This window comes from Narcine bancroftii, chromosome 6 (genome assembly GCF_036971445.1).
Source record: "Narcine bancroftii isolate sNarBan1 chromosome 6, sNarBan1.hap1, whole genome shotgun sequence".
Lineage (NCBI taxonomy): Eukaryota > Metazoa > Chordata > Chondrichthyes > Torpediniformes > Narcinidae > Narcine > Narcine bancroftii.
In genome coordinates, this window is record NC_091474.1 from 99270615 (window position 1) to 99285832 (window position 15218).

At 48.6% G+C, this 15218-nt stretch overlaps 1 protein-coding gene across 1 annotated transcript in view; it reads left to right on the forward strand.

Annotated features, from left to right (window-relative positions):
* The first annotated feature begins 1659 nt into the window (after positions 1–1659).
* psap (prosaposin) overlaps positions 1660–15218 on the forward strand; it is an 86407-nt gene continuing 72848 nt past the window's right edge. Inside the window, exon 1 of the mRNA XM_069885878.1 lies at positions 1660–1766. Within this exon, the coding sequence (XP_069741979.1) occupies positions 1727–1766 (40 nt within the window). The 5' untranslated portion in view covers positions 1660–1726. The remainder of the gene's footprint in view (positions 1767–15218) is intronic.

The following is a 15218-nucleotide window of genomic DNA, read 5'->3' on the forward strand; positions in this document are numbered from 1 at the left end:
GGAATAGCTGACTGTGCAGGTGACCTATGAACTAACGACTGACCCAGAGCTCTGTTAAGTTTTATTCTTGTGCTGTGTAATAAATTGACTGTTGAACCGAATACCTTCTCCTATCACTTCATTCAAAGAACACGCTAGAGAAAAGGGAAGAATGGGAGGGAAACGAGTACCGACCAACAGACAAATATAAGAGGACAGGAGAGAGGAAAGGTGAGAATTGAGAGGGTTGGGGGGTTCTTTTTCTCTCTTTTTGAGAGAAAGAGAAAGATGGTTTTCTAAAAGAAACTAGAGGTCAATATTAATGCCATCCAGTTGGAGTGGGGGTGGGGTTGTGAGACCTTGGACAGACATGCCAGCAAGGGAATGGGAGGGGGATTGAAATGGGCGGCTGCTGGCTGCGGACAGATCCGAGGTCCTCAACGAAAGGAACTCCCAGTCTGCATGCAGTCTCTGTGACATAGAGAAGGCCACGGCAGTGTGAGGGATACTGGAATGTTAGGAGTCCAGAGATACTGGAAGCAAGTGCCAATTAAGAATAAAGTATTATGGGTTAACTTAAGGTGAAGGGATACTGGAATGTTAGGAGTCAAGCAAGTGCCAATTAAGAATAAAGTATTATGGGTTAACTTAAGGTGAAGGGATACTGGAATGTGAGGAGTCAAGCAAGTGCTCATTAGAGATTAAGTATTATGGGTTAAATCAGGGTGAAGGGATGCTGGAATGAGAGGAAGGGTTGTAAAAGTGTAATAAACTAAGGATCTTCAAAACAGGATAACAAGTAGATAGCTTTAGCAAGTCTTAGGGATTGATTAATGAGTGAAGAACAAAGGCATGATACTTCTCTGGCTAACAAGTTTGCAGGAAGACACATAAACTGATAAGAAGTTAGAATCCACGTGGGCAGAATTACCTAATGCTAAACCAATCCAGGAGGCAGAAGAATGTTGGGGGGAAGGTATCTCTGTACTGAAATGAAATGTATAAAAGTTGGGTCTGCCTCAGTATCTGTGTGTATTCCCAGGGTAAGGGGAAGCACCCAACTTTGCATTGTTGTAAAATAAATGTTCTTTGTTCTCAATTTTTGTCTCGAGCAAATTCTGTGAAGGTACTTCTGTTTCTCACAGCAGGATGTAGTAGACCACTCCTGCAGAAGCACTAGTGAAAGGCAGCTTGGTGAAAATGGAATATTGAAATGCAAAATTTTTAGAAAAAATTACTTATAGTTTAAGGAATCAAATTGAAAACTTTTACAAAATTTGGGAACCATATATGGATTTTATGAATGTCCATCCACATCCTCCACCCCTCAGTTTGTAATTATAAAATGTATATGTTAGTATATATATGTAAAGTAGGTGTTTTTTTTTCTTATAGGGGAGGGGGTTGGGGAGAAAGTTAAAAATTTATTGTATGGTTTATTAAGTTACTATATTATTGAATTTACATTTTGCATTGATGCAATTGATAAATAAAATTTGCAAAAAGAAGGTGGAAGATGTGGAGCATCTCCTGTGGTGAGAGGACTTATCCAGAGCCTCTGCCCAGGGGCTGCCGCGGAGGGGTTGTGGGGCTGTGCGGCACTGCGGGGGATGGGCTGCACCATGACTGGGCGCTGGTTCTTGCGGGCCAGGAGGAGGAGCCACTGCTTCGGTGCAGTCCTCCGCGGCGATAGGTGTCACTGCGGCGCAGGGTGGTGAGGCGCACAAACAGGTCGACGGGCAGCGAGATGGCGGCGGCTCTCATCGTTGCTCTGTGTTTCGGTGCAGGTAGGAGCGCCAGAGAGGCCGTGGCGAGCCGGTTCTCATCCCCCTCGGGCTCTGTACACTGCTCGGGAGCCCCTTCACCCCCCACTATCCGCCGCCTCGCCCAACCCTCGAACCCCTGTCCCCGCTGAGGGCGGCCGAAGATTGTGGCATCCTCTCCCCGTTCAGTGCCAGGCTCCGGCCGGGTTTCTCTGACCGCCCCCTCTGGAGGTTAACCCCGCGACCGACCTCCCCTATGTTCCCCCCCCCCCCCCCGGGCAGACGGGAATGGCCACGTCCCGGTGGCCCACTTGGGCCGATGGGCTCAACTTTGTACCAGGTGCATCAAAAACGTCCAAACACTAATCACGCTCCAATGTGGTTGGGTCGTGGTTCTGGACCACAATTAATTCTTCTGATGAGGAGGAAAGTCCATTGTGAAGAAAACCCTAGTAGGGTCCATCGAGAAATTGGCATCGTGTGAGGAAATGCCAAGGGCTAAAAGGTGGCGGGATTCTGCAAATAGCCAGTACAGCGGATTTGGGAGCCAACAATCTTGTTGTTTATTGTCAGAGGAATTGAACACGAGTCAGCAGTAAAACACAAAAACTCAACGCTGGAGAAACTCAGCAGGTCAAACAGTGAACTTTATATTAAACACAGATACAGAACTGACGTTTCGGGCTTCAGCCTTTCAGCTTGATGAAGGGCTCAAGAATCCTGAAATGTTGCTTGTGCATCTTTATTTTTGCTCTACAAGGTGCACTCTTTGACCTGTTTCTCCATCATTGAGTGTTTACATGAGTCAGAGGTTATGCATTAATTATACAGAGTATTTTTTTAAAAATTAAATTAGGCATAATGCACTGTTACAGGCCACTTTGGCCCTAAGAGTCTGTGCAGCCCAAATTGCACCCCATTAACCTACACCCTGGTACTTTTTTTTAAATTGGAAGGTGGGAAGAAGCCAGAGACCCTGCAAAAAAACCTATGCAGTCATGGGGAGAACATGCAAACTCCTTACACACACCACGGGATTCAAACCTGATTGCTTGCACTGTAAAGATGTGCTAACCGCTACGGCACCTGTGGGACTGTATCAGTAGAATTGGTGTAGAATCTTATTGGAGGAAGGACGTTAATGTATTGGAAGCATTTCATACATGATTTACTAAATTTGTCTCCGGATGGGAAAGTTGCCTTATGTGGAAGGCTAGGCTTCAAAGTGCTTGGGAACTTGATTAAAACATTTGGGTTCCTGAGGAGTCTTGAAAGGATGCAGAGGATGTTTCCCCAAGAAACACTTCTGGTCTGCTTTGCTGATTCATTTTTCTTCAGATCCATTTTCTTCATCTGTCCTGGTCCTTTAAATGATCTCATTGATAAAAAATAAATATTCCAATAGATTCTATACCACAATTCTGAGACAAGGAGTTTCAAGGCATCTAACCCACATTCTTCCTTATTTCAGTCTTAAATGGGCACTTCCTTATTCTGTTCAATGACCTCTGTCCCATTCACCACGAGAGGGAATATTCAGCATTTACTCTGACTAAACCCCCCAAAAAATGGCATATTTAAGTCATATTGTGAATTGCAATCAGTATAATCCCAACCTAGAACAGCACAATACAGGCCCTTCAGCCACAATATTGTGCATACTTTGTACTCAAAACCTTCTATTTGTTATCTGTAACTTGGATACATGCTCTATGCTTAGGGTCATATGTTGTCTGATCCACCTCCAATGATATGGGGGAAAACAAAATATTGGACAAGTTATCTGTCTCAAACACCAGAGGCAAAGCTGTGCATGTGAGCATGCGAATTGGGAGCTACAATGCCTGCTCTGTCGTTTAATGTGCTCATAAATGATCTGATTTTAACCTCATTCCATAATTCTATCTGCGTAAGGTAACCTTTGTTTGTCAAACATCTGCCTTTCTTTAAAAATTATTCAAAGATTATGCTTCACTGCCCTTTGAAGAAAAGAAATTCTAAAGATTAATCACACACCAAAAATATCCAGTGAGTGGCAGTATTAGTGAGATCTGGTTGTGCAAAGATTTTGCATCATAATTAATTCTAGAGACACACCCAAGCTGTATTTCAGTGAATTAATTTAAATGTCTGTGAGAGATTTTTAAAACTGATTTTCTTCCTTTTTTTAATTTTTTTAAATTTTTCACACTATAAACCATATTGATCAAGATACATACATTAACCTTCTTAAATATATACAGTGTCATTTTCTTCCCCACTTCCCTCCTCCCCTCCCTCCTCCCCTCCCTCCTTCCCTCACCTCCCCTCCCTCCCTCCCTCACCTCCCCTCCCTCACCTCCCCTCCCTCCCTCCCTCCCTCACCTCCCCTCCCTCCCTCCCTCCCTCACCTCCCCTCCCTCCCTCCCTCCCTCACCTCCCCTCCCTCCCTCCCTCACCTCCCCTCCCTCCCTCCCTCACCTCCCCTCCCTCCCTCCCTCACCTCCCCTCCCTCCCTCCCTCCCTCACCTCCCCTCCCTCCCTCCCTCACCTCCCCTCCCATTTATTTAAAGTTCAGAATATAAGATACAATAAACCCATCAAACAATGTTGTCACTCAATAAAAATAAACAAGAAATTCCACTGAGTCAGTTCTTTTCATTATCTTCTCCTGTCATTTTAGGTGGTAGATGTCCACAGTAGGTTTTCTCTATTGTTTTTCATGTATGGCTCCCATATTTGTTCAAATATTGTAATATTATTTCTTAAATTATGTTATTTTTTTGTAATGGAATACATTTATTCATTTCTAACATAACAATTACAGCACGGAAACAGGCCATTAGGCCCTTCTAGTCTGCACCGAACCAAACACCCCTTTCTAGTCCCACCTCCCTGCACAATGCCCATAACCCTCCATCTTCTTCTCATCCATATACCTGTCCAACCTTTTCTTAAATAATACAATTGACTCCGCCGCCACTATTTCTCCCGGAAGATCATTCCACATGGCTACCACTCTCTGAGTAAAGAAGTTCCCCCTCATGTTACCTCTAAACCTCTGCCCCTTAATTCTTAACTCATGTCCTCTTGTTTTAATCTTTCCTCCTCTTAACGGAAATAGTCTATCCACATCCACTCTATCCCTTTCATAATCTTAAATACTTCTATCAAATCCCCTCTCAACCTTCTACACTCCAAAGAATAAAGACCTAATCTGTCCAATCTCTCCCTATACTCTAGATGCTTAAACCCAGGTAACATTCTGGTAAACCTTCTCTGCACTCTCTCCACTCTGTTTATATCCTTCCTATAATTAGGCGACCAGAACTTCACACAGAACTCCAAATTAGGCCGCACCAACGTCTTATACAATCTCACCATCACCTCCCAACTCCTATATTCCATGCAATGATTGATAAAGGCCAGCATACTAAAAGCTTTCTTCACCACCCTATTCACGTGAGTTTCTACCTTCAGGGAACGATGTACCTTCACTCCTAAATCTTTCTGCTCTTCTGTATTCCTCAATGCTCTCCCATTTACCACGTATGTCCTATTCTGATTCTTCTTACCAAAATGAAGCACCTCACACTTATCAGCATTAAATTCCATCTGCCATTTTTCAGCCCACTTTTCTAAGCAGCCCAAATCCCTCTGCAATCCTTGAAAACCTATATTTCAGCCCACTATTCCACCTATCTTAGTATCGTCTGCTATATACCATTGTTGTATTCTCAAGTTATCTTCTAATTTCCAGGTTGACATAATACATTTTTTTGCTCCAGCTAGGGCTATCATAACAAATCTTTTTTTGTGCTCCATCCAAATTGAGTCCAAATTCTTTGTTTTTTATATTACTTAGGAGGAAGATCTCTGGGTTTTTTGGTATATTGCTTTTTGTGATTTTATTTAATATCTGGTTTAGATCTTCCCAAAATTTTTTAACTTTCTCACATGTCCAAATTACATGAATTGTTCCCATTTCCTTTTTACAGCGAAAACGTCTGTCTGATACTATTGGGTACTATTTATTTAACTTTTGAGGTATAATGTATAGCCTGTGTGTCCAGTTATATTGTATCATACGTAACCTCCTGTTTATTGTATTTCTCATCGTTCCAGAACATAACTTCTCCCATGTTTCCTTTTTTATCTTTATATTTAAATCTTGTTCCCATTTTTGTTTACTTTTACCATTTGTTTCCTCATTCTCCTTTTCTTGTAATTTAATATACATGTTTGTTACAAATTTTTTGATTATCATTGTGTTTGTAATCACTTCCTTCTGGTAACCTCAGACTGTTTCCCAATTTGTCGTTCAAGTAGGATTTCAGTTGGTAGTATGCCAACATTGTATCATGAATTATATTATATTTATCCTTCATTTGTTCAAAGGATAATAATTTATTTCCCGAAAAACAATTTTATGTTCTTTTGATCCCTTTTTTCTCCCATTCTCTAAAGGAAAGGTTATCTATTGTAAAAGGGATTAGCTCATTTTGCGTCAGTATTAGTTTTGGTAGTTGGTAATTTGTTTTATTCCTTTCTACATGAATCTTCTTCCAAATGTTGAGCAGATGATGCAATACTGGAGAATTCCTACGTTGTACCAATTTTTCATCCCATTTATATATGTTCAGGTATCTTCTCCCCTATTTTATCTAATTCTAATCTAGTCCAATCTGGCTTTTCCCTTGTTTGATAAACATCTGATAGGTATCTTAATTGTGCGGCTCTATAATAATTTTTAAAGTTTGGTAATTGTAAGCCTCCTTGTTTATTTTCTTTGGCTTGGCTTCGCGGACGAAGATTTATGGAGGGGGTAAAAAGTCCACGTCAGCTGCAGGCTCGTTTGTGGCTGACAAGTCCGATGCGGGACAGGCAGACACGGTTGCAGGGGAAAATTGGTTGGTTGGGGTTGGGTGTTGGGTTTTTCCTCCTTTGCCTTTTGTCAGTGAGGTGGGCTCTGCGGTCTTCTTCAAAGGAGGTTGCTGCCCGCCAAACTGTGAGGCGCCAAGATGCACGGTTTGAGGCGTTATCAGCCCACTTGCGGTGGTCAATGTGGCAGGCACCAAGAGATTTCTTTAGGCAGACCTTGTACCTTTTCTTTGGTGCACCTCTGTCACGGTGGCCAGTGGAGAGCTCGCCATATAACACGATCTTGGGAAGGCGATGGTCCTCCATTCTGGAGACGTGACCCATCCAGCGTAGCTGGATCTTCAGCAGCGTGGGCTCGATGCTGTCGACCTCTGCCATCTCGAGTACTTCGACGTTAGGGATGAAAGCGCTCCAATGGATGTTGAGGATGGAGCGGAGACAACGCTGGTGGAAGCGTTCTAGGAGCCGTAGGTGGTGCCGGTAGAGGACCCATGATTCGGAGCCGAACAGGAGTATGGGTATGACAACGGCTCTGTATACGCTTATCTTTGTGAGGTTTTTCAGTTGGTTGTTTTTCCAGACTCTTTGTGTAGTCTTCCAAAGGCGCTATTTGCCTTGGCGAGTCTGTTGTCTATCTCATTGTCGATCCTTGCATCTGATGAAATGGTGCAGCCGAGATAGGTAAACTGGTTGACCGTTTTGAGTTTTGTGTGCCCGATGGAGATGTGGGGGGGCTGGTAGTCATGGTGGGGAGCTGGCTGATGGAGGACCTCAGTTTTCTTCAGGCTGACTTCTAGGCCAAACATTTTGGCAGTTTCCGCAAAGCAGGACGTCAAGCGCTGAAGAGCTGGCTCTGAATGGGCAACTAAAGCGGCATCGTCTGCAAAGAGTAGTTCACGGACAAGTTGCTCTTGTGTCTTGGTGTGAGCTTGCAGGCGCCTCAGATTGAAGAGACTGCCATCCGTGCGGTACCGGATGTAAACAGCGTCTTCGTTGTTGAGGTCTTTCATGGCTTGGTTCAGCATCATGCTGAAGAAGATTGAAAAGAGGGTTGGTGCGAGAACACAGCCTTGCTTCACGCCATTGTTAATGGAGAAGGGTTCAGAGAGCTCATTGCTGTATCCTACCCGACCTTGTTGGTTTTCGTGCAGTTGGATAATCATGTTGAGGAACTTTGGGGGACATCCGATGCGCTCTAGTATTTGCCAAAGCCCTTTCCTGCTCACGGTGTCAAAGGCTTTGGTGAGGTCAACAAAGGTGATGTAGAGTCCTTTGTTTTGTTCTCTGCACTTTTCTTGGAGCTGTCTGAGGGCAAAGACCATGTCAGTAGTTCCTCTGCGCGAAAGCCGCACTGTGATTCTGGGAGAATATTCTCGGCGACACTAGGTATTATTCTGTTTAGTAGAATCCTAGCGAAGATTTTGCCTGCAGTGGAGAGCAACGTGATTCCCCTGTAGTTTGAGCAGTCTGATTTCTCGCCTTTGTTTTTGTACAGGGTGATGATGGTGGCATCACGAAGATCCTGAGGCAATTTTCCTTGGTCCCAACAAAGCTTGAAAAACTCATGCAGTTAGGCATGCAGAGTTTTGCCGCCAGCCTTCCAGACCTCTGGGGGGATTCCATCCATACCTGCTGCTTTGCCACTTTTCAGTTGTTCGATTGCCTTATATGTCTCATCCAGGGTGAGAACCTCATCCAGCTCTAGCCTTAGGGGCTGTTGAGGGAGATGGAGCAGGGCGGAATGTTGGACTGAGCGGTTGGCACTGAAAAGAGATTGGAAGTGTTCTGACCGAGGATGGAGATCTTGTCGCTGAGGAGGACTTTGCCGTCTGAGCTGCGCAGCGGGCTTTGGACTTGGGGTGAGGGGCCGTACACAGCCTTTAGAGCCTTGTAGAAACCCCTGAAGTTGCCAATGTCCGCGCTGAGCTGGGTTCGTTTGGCGAGGCTAGTCCACCACTCATTTTGGATCTCCCGGAGTTTGCGCTGAAGATGGCTGCATGCGCGACGGAAGGCTTGTTTCTTCTCTGGACAGGACGGCTTTGTAAGGTGAGCCTGGTGGGCAGCTCGCTTCTTTGCCAGCAGCTCCTGGATTTCCTGGCTGTTTTCGTCGAACCAGTCCTTGTTTTTCCTGGAGGTGAAGCCCAGTACCTCTTCAGTTGATTGCAGTATGTTAGTCTTCAGTTGATCCCAGAGGGTTTCAGGGGACGTGTCCGTGAGGCGGATTGCATCCTCGAGCTTTGCTTTGAGGTTTGCCTGGAAGTTTCCTCTCGCTTCGTCTGACTGCAGGTTTCCAACATTGAACCTCTTTCTGGGGGCTTTATTGTTCCTGGGCTTTGGCTTGAAGTGAAGGTTGAGCTTGCAGCGAACCAGCCGGTGGTCAGTGTGGCATTCCGCGCTAGGCATGACCCTGGTGTGGAGCACATCTCGTTTGTCACTTTCTCGCACCAGGATGTAGTCCAGGAGGTGCCAGTGTTTGGATCGGGGATGCATCCAGGTGGTCTTAAGGCTGTCCCTCTGCTGAAAAAGGGTGTTTGTAATGACAAGCCGCTGTTCTGCGCAGAGCTCCAACAGGAGGTGCCCATTGTCGTTGCACTTGCCGATGCCATGCTTGCCCAGGATTTCTGGCCAGGTTTCTGAGTCTTTGCCGACACGAGCGTTGAAGTCGCCCAGGATGACAACCTTGTCGGCTGTAGGGTTGCGTTGAAAGAGGTTGCGCAGGTCGGTGTAGAACTTGTCCTTTTCTGCTGGTTCCGCCTGGAGGGTTGGAGCATAGACACTGATGAGGGTGATGTGATGCTTGTTTTGAAGGGGGAGTCGCATGGACATGATTCGGTCCGAGAGGCCTGTCGGAATTTTTTAGAGTTTGGAGGCAATGAAGCTCTTGACCATGAAGCCTACACCAGATAGGCGTCGTTCATCCGAAGGCTTGCCAGACCAGTAGAGTGTGTAGCCCGTGCCACGTTCTTGGAGGCTGCCTACATCTGCAAGGCGGACTTCACTGAGAGCGGCTATGTCGATGTCAAGTCTGAGGAGTTCATGTGCAATGAGGGCAGACCGACGTTCAGGTCGGTGGCTGTCAGCCTTGTCTAGCATGGTTCTGATGTTCCAGCATGCTAGCTTGAGTTTGTGAGCATCTTTTGAGGGGGAGGACGTGGAGGGGGAGGGCGTGGAGGGGGAGGGCGTGGAGGGGGAGGGCGTGGAGGGGGAGGGCGTGGAGGGGGAGGGCGTGGAGGGGGAGGGCGTGGAGGGGGAGGGCGTGGAGGGGGAGGGCGTGGAGGGGGAGGGCGTGGAGGGGGAGGGCGTGGAGGGGGAGGGCGTGGAGGGGGAGGGCGTGGAGGGGGAGGGCGTGGAGGGGGAGGGCGTGGAGGGGGAGGGCGTGGAGGGGGAGGGCGTGGAGGGGGAGGGCGTGGAGGGGGAGGGCGTGGAGGGGGAGGGCGTGGAGGGGGAGGGCGTGGAGGGGGAGGGCGTGGAGGGGGAGGGCGTGGAGGGGGAGGGCGTGGAGGGGGAGGGCGTGGAGGGGGAGGGCGTGGAGGGGGAGGGCGTGGAGGGGGAGGGCGTGGAGGGGGAGGGCGTGGAGGGGGAGGGCGTGGAGGGGGAGGGCGTGGAGGGGGAGGGCGTGGAGGGGGAGGGCGTGGAGGGGGAGGGCGTGGAGGGGGAGGGCGTGGAGGGGGAGGGCGTGGAGGGGGAGGGCGTGGAGGGGGAGGGCGTGGAGGGGGAGGGCGTGGAGGGGGAGGGCGTGGAGGGGGAGGGCGTGGAGGGGGAGGGCGTGGAGGGGGAGGGCGTGGAGGGGGAGGGCGTGGAGGGGGAGGGCGTGGAGGGGGAGGGCGTGGAGGGGGAGGGCGTGGAGGGGGAGGGCGTGGAGGGGGAGGGCGTGGAGGGGGAGGGCGTGGAGGGGGAGGGCGTGGAGGGGGAGGGCGTGGAGGGGGAGGGCGTGGAGGGGGAGGGCGTGGAGGGGGAGGGCGTGGAGGGGGAGGGCGTGGAGGGGGAGGGCGTGGAGGGGGAGGGCGTGGAGGGGGAGGGCGTGGAGGGGGAGGGCGTGGAGGGGGAGGGCGTGGAGGGGGAGGGCGTGGAGGGGGAGGGCGTGGAGGGGGAGGGCGTGGAGGGGGAGGGCGTGGAGGGGGAGGGCGTGGAGGGGGAGGGCGTGGAGGGGGAGGGCGTGGAGGGGGAGGGCGTGGAGGGGGAGGGCGTGGAGGGGGAGGGCGTGGAGGGGGAGGGCGTGGAGGGGGAGGGCGTGGAGGGGGAGGGCGTGGAGGGGGAGGGCGTGGAGGGGGAGGGCGTGGAGGGGGAGGGCGTGGAGGGGGAGGGCGTGGAGGGGGAGGGCGTGGAGGGGGAGGGCGTGGAGGGGGAGGGCGTGGAGGGGGAGGGCGTGGAGGGGGGAGGGCGTGGAGGGGGAGGGCGTGGAGGGGGAGGGCGTGGAGGGGGAGGGCGTGGAGGGGGAGGGCGTGGAGGGGGAGGGCGTGGAGGGGGGAGGGCGTGGAGGGGGAGGGCGTGGAGGGGGAGGGCGTGGAGGGGGAGGGCGTGGAGGGGGAGGGCGTGGAGGGGGAGGGCGTGGAGGGGGAGGGCGTGGAGGGGGAGGGCGTGGAGGGGGAGGACGTGGACCTGTCCTCGGGCCTGCGCAAAGGAGCTTTTAGGTGGAGTGCAGTGCTCGCAGTACTGGCCCCACCCTTTACACCCATGGTTCGTGTGCCGTGGCCAAGCAAGCTGGGACGTGGCAGCGAGGTCCTTGGGTCGTAGGTTTTATATCGGAGTGGCCTTCTCCTATGCAGGTTTCTTACCCGGGCTGGAGGGGCCTGCCTCCCCTCCTAGGTCGGTCCTTACTGACCGGACCGGGGCCGAGGCCGCTGCAGCTCACCCTGTTCCTGGACTGGGGCCGCCGCCTCCCACTCTCTGCCCGGATCGGGGCCTCCGCCTGCCCCACTCGACCGAGGCCGAGGCCGCCGTCTCCCCCTTGCTTCTGCCCGGATCGGGGCCGCCGCCGCCTACCCTTCGCCCGGACCGGGGCCGGGGCTGCTGCTGCTCTTCCTGTGCCCGGACTGGGGCCGCCGCCGCCTCCAACTCTCTGCCCGTATCGGGGCCTCCACCTGCCTCACTCGACCGAGGCCGAGGCTGCCGTCTCCCCCTTGCTCCTGCCCGTATCGGGGCCGCCGCCGTCTACCCTTCGCCGGGGCCGGGGCCGCTGCTGCTCTCCCTGTGCCCGGACTGGGGCTGCAGCCTCCAACTCTCTTCCCGGATCGGGGCCTCCGCCTGCCTCACTCGACCGAGGCCGGGGGCCACCGTCTCCCCCTTGCTCCTGCCCGGATCGGGGCCGCTGCCGTCTACCCTTCGCCCGGACCGGGGTCGCTGCTGCTCTCCCTGTGCCCGGACTGGGGCCGCCGCCTCCCACTCCCTGCCCGGACCGGGGCCTCCGCCTGCCTCACTCGACCGAGGCCGGGGCCGCCGTCTCCCCCTTGCTCCTGCCCGGATCGGGGCCACCGCCGCCGCCTACCCTTCGCCCGGACCGGGGCCGGGTCCGCTGCTGCTCTCCCTGTGCCCGGACTGGGGCCGCCGCCTCCAACTCTCTGCCCGGACCGGGGCCTCCGCCTTCCTCACTCGACCGAGGCCGCCGTCTCCCCTTTGCTCCTGCCCGGATCGGGGCCGCCGCCGCCGCCTACCCTTCGCCCGGATCGGGGCCGCCGCCGCCGCCTACCCTTCGCCCGGACCGGGGCCGAGGCCGCTGCTGCTCTCCCTGTGCCCGGACTGGGGCCGCCGCCTCCAACTCTCTGCCCGTATCGGGGCCTCCACCTGCCTCACTCGACCGAGGACGGGGCCGCCGTCTCCCCCTTGCTCCTGCCCGGATCGGGGCCGCCGCCGTCTACCCTTCGCCCGGACCGGTTTATACCATTCTGGTAATTTATCTAGTGCTATCCTCGGTTTCCCCTTTTCCATAAAAATTTCCTGATTATTTTCTTTAACTCCTTGAAGAATTTCTCTGTTAAGCATATTGGTAATGTCTGAAATAGGTATTGTATCCTTGGGAAAATGTTCATTTTAATACAGTTTATCCTTCCTATCAGTGTTAGTGGTAAGTCTTTCCAATGCTCTAAGTCTTGTAATTTTTTCATCAGTGGATAATAATTGAGTTTATATAGATGGCCAAAATTTTTATTTATTTGTATACCTAGGTATCGCATTGCTTGCATTTGCCATCTGAATGGTGATTCTTTCTTAAATTTTGAGAAATCCGCATTATTCATTGGCATTGCTTCACTTTTATTTGCATTAATCTTGTACCCCGACACTTCTCCATATTCCTTCAATTTCCTATGTAATTCTTTTATTAATATTTTTGGTTCTGCTAAGTATATTATAACGTCATCTGCAAATAGACTGATTTTATATTCCTTGTCTTTTATTTTTATCCCTTTTATTTTATTTTCTGTTCTCATCAGTTCTGCTAGTGGTTCTATAGCTAATGCGAACAGTGAGGGAGATAGTGGACATCCCTGCCTTGTTGATCTGCTTAAGTTAAATTGTTTTGATATATGTCCATTTACTGTCACTTTCGCCAATTGCCCCTTATATAATGCTTTAATCCAATTAATATATTTCTCTGGTAAGCTGAATTTTTGTAGTACTTTGAATAAATAATTCCATTCTACTCTGTCAAAGGCCTTCTCTGCATCTAAACCAACTGCTACTGTTGGATCTTTATTTCCTTCTACTGCATGAATTAAGTTAATAAATTTACATATATTGTCTGTTGTTCGTCTTTTTTTAATAAATCCAGTTTGGTCTAGATTTACTATTTTTGGTACATAGTCGGCTAATCTGTTTGCTAATAGTTTAGCTATTATCTTATAATCTGTGTTAAGTAAAGATATTGGTCTATATCACGCTGGTGCGAGTGGATCTTTCCCTTTCTTTGGTATTACTGTAATTATTGCTGTTTTGCATGAATCTGGTAAGCTTTGTGTTTTATCAATCTGGTTGATTACTTCCAGAAGGGGAGGAATTAATAAGTCTTTAAATGTTTTATAGAATTCTATTGGGAATCCATCCTCTCCTGGTGTTTTATTGTTCGATAGTTTTTTTTTATTATCTCCTGTATTTCTTCTATTTCAAATTGTTTTGTTAATTTATTTTGTTCCTCTGTTTGTAATTTCGGTAGTTCAATTTTAGTTAAAAATTCATCTATTTTGTCTTCTTTCCCTTCGTTTTCAGTTCGATATAGTTGTTCGTAGAATTCTCTGAAGTTTTCATTAATCTCCGTTGGATTATATGTGATTTGCTTGTCTTTTTTCCTTCATGCCAATACCATTCTCTTAGTTTGTTCTGTCTTAAGCTGCCATGCTAGAATTTTGTTCGTTTTTTTCTCCTAGTTCATAATATTTCTGTTTTGTCTTCATTATGTTCTTCTCCACCTTATATGTTTGTAGTGTTTCATATTTTATTTTTTTATCTGCCAATTCTCTTCTTTTAGTTGTGTCTTCCTTCATTGCTAATTCTTTTTCTATATTTGCTATTTCCCTTTATAACTGTTCTGTTTCCTGATTGTAGTCCTTCTTCATCTTGGTTACATAACTTAACTATTTGCCCTCTGATGAACGCTTTCATTGCGTCCCATAGTATAAACTTATCTTTCACTGATTCCGTATTTATTTCAAAGTACATTTTAATTTGTCGTTCAATGAATTCTCTAATATCCTGCCTTTTAAGTAGCATGGAGTTTAATCTCCATCTATACATTCTTGGTAGGATGTCCTCTAACTCTATTGTCAATAACGGGTGAGTGGTCCGATAATAGTCTAGCTTTATATTCCGTTTTCCTAACTCTCTCTTGCATGCGAGCTGATAACAGGAATAGGTCTATTCTTGAGTATGTTTTATGTCAGCTCGAATAATATGAATATTCCTTTTCCTTTGGGTGTTGTTTCCTTCATATATCCAAAAGTTGCATTTCTTGCATCAATTTAATTATAAATTTGGTTACTTTGTTCTTTCTGTTAATTTTTTTTCCAGTTTTATCCATGTTTGAATCCAAATTAAGGTTGAAATCCCCTCCTATCAGTAGATTCCCTTGCGTGTCTGCTATCTTCAAAAAGATATCTTGCATAAATTTTTGATCTTCTTTAGGTGAATATATTGAGTAAATTTCAAAACTCCGAATATATCTGACATTTTATCATAAACTGATTTTCTTCCTTAAAAGTCCATTATTGAACATGATTTGCATTAGGAGTGGAAGGAGGCATTTTTGTGACAAAGAATTAAGAGCCATTTGAACCTCGACAGATGGTCCTTGAAGATCAATGGTGATTTTGTTCCACTCCAGTTCTCTGCCTGCTGTTGTGGTCGATGAGACCAAAGTGAGATTCAGAGTTGCAGGTCTGTCGCGAGGTGCTAACAATGTCAGCTGAGCCAGTGAACCCCCACGATCTATCTCTTTTAAAAACATATATAATATAACCCATACATTATAAATTATTTAAATCATTATCAATCTTAATACCTAGATACTTAATTCTAGCATCAGACCATCTAAATCGAGTAATTTTCCTACATTGTGTATACTCTCACTTAACTAAAGGCATAATTTCACTTTTTTCTCAATTAATCTTATATCCAGCTACTTCACCA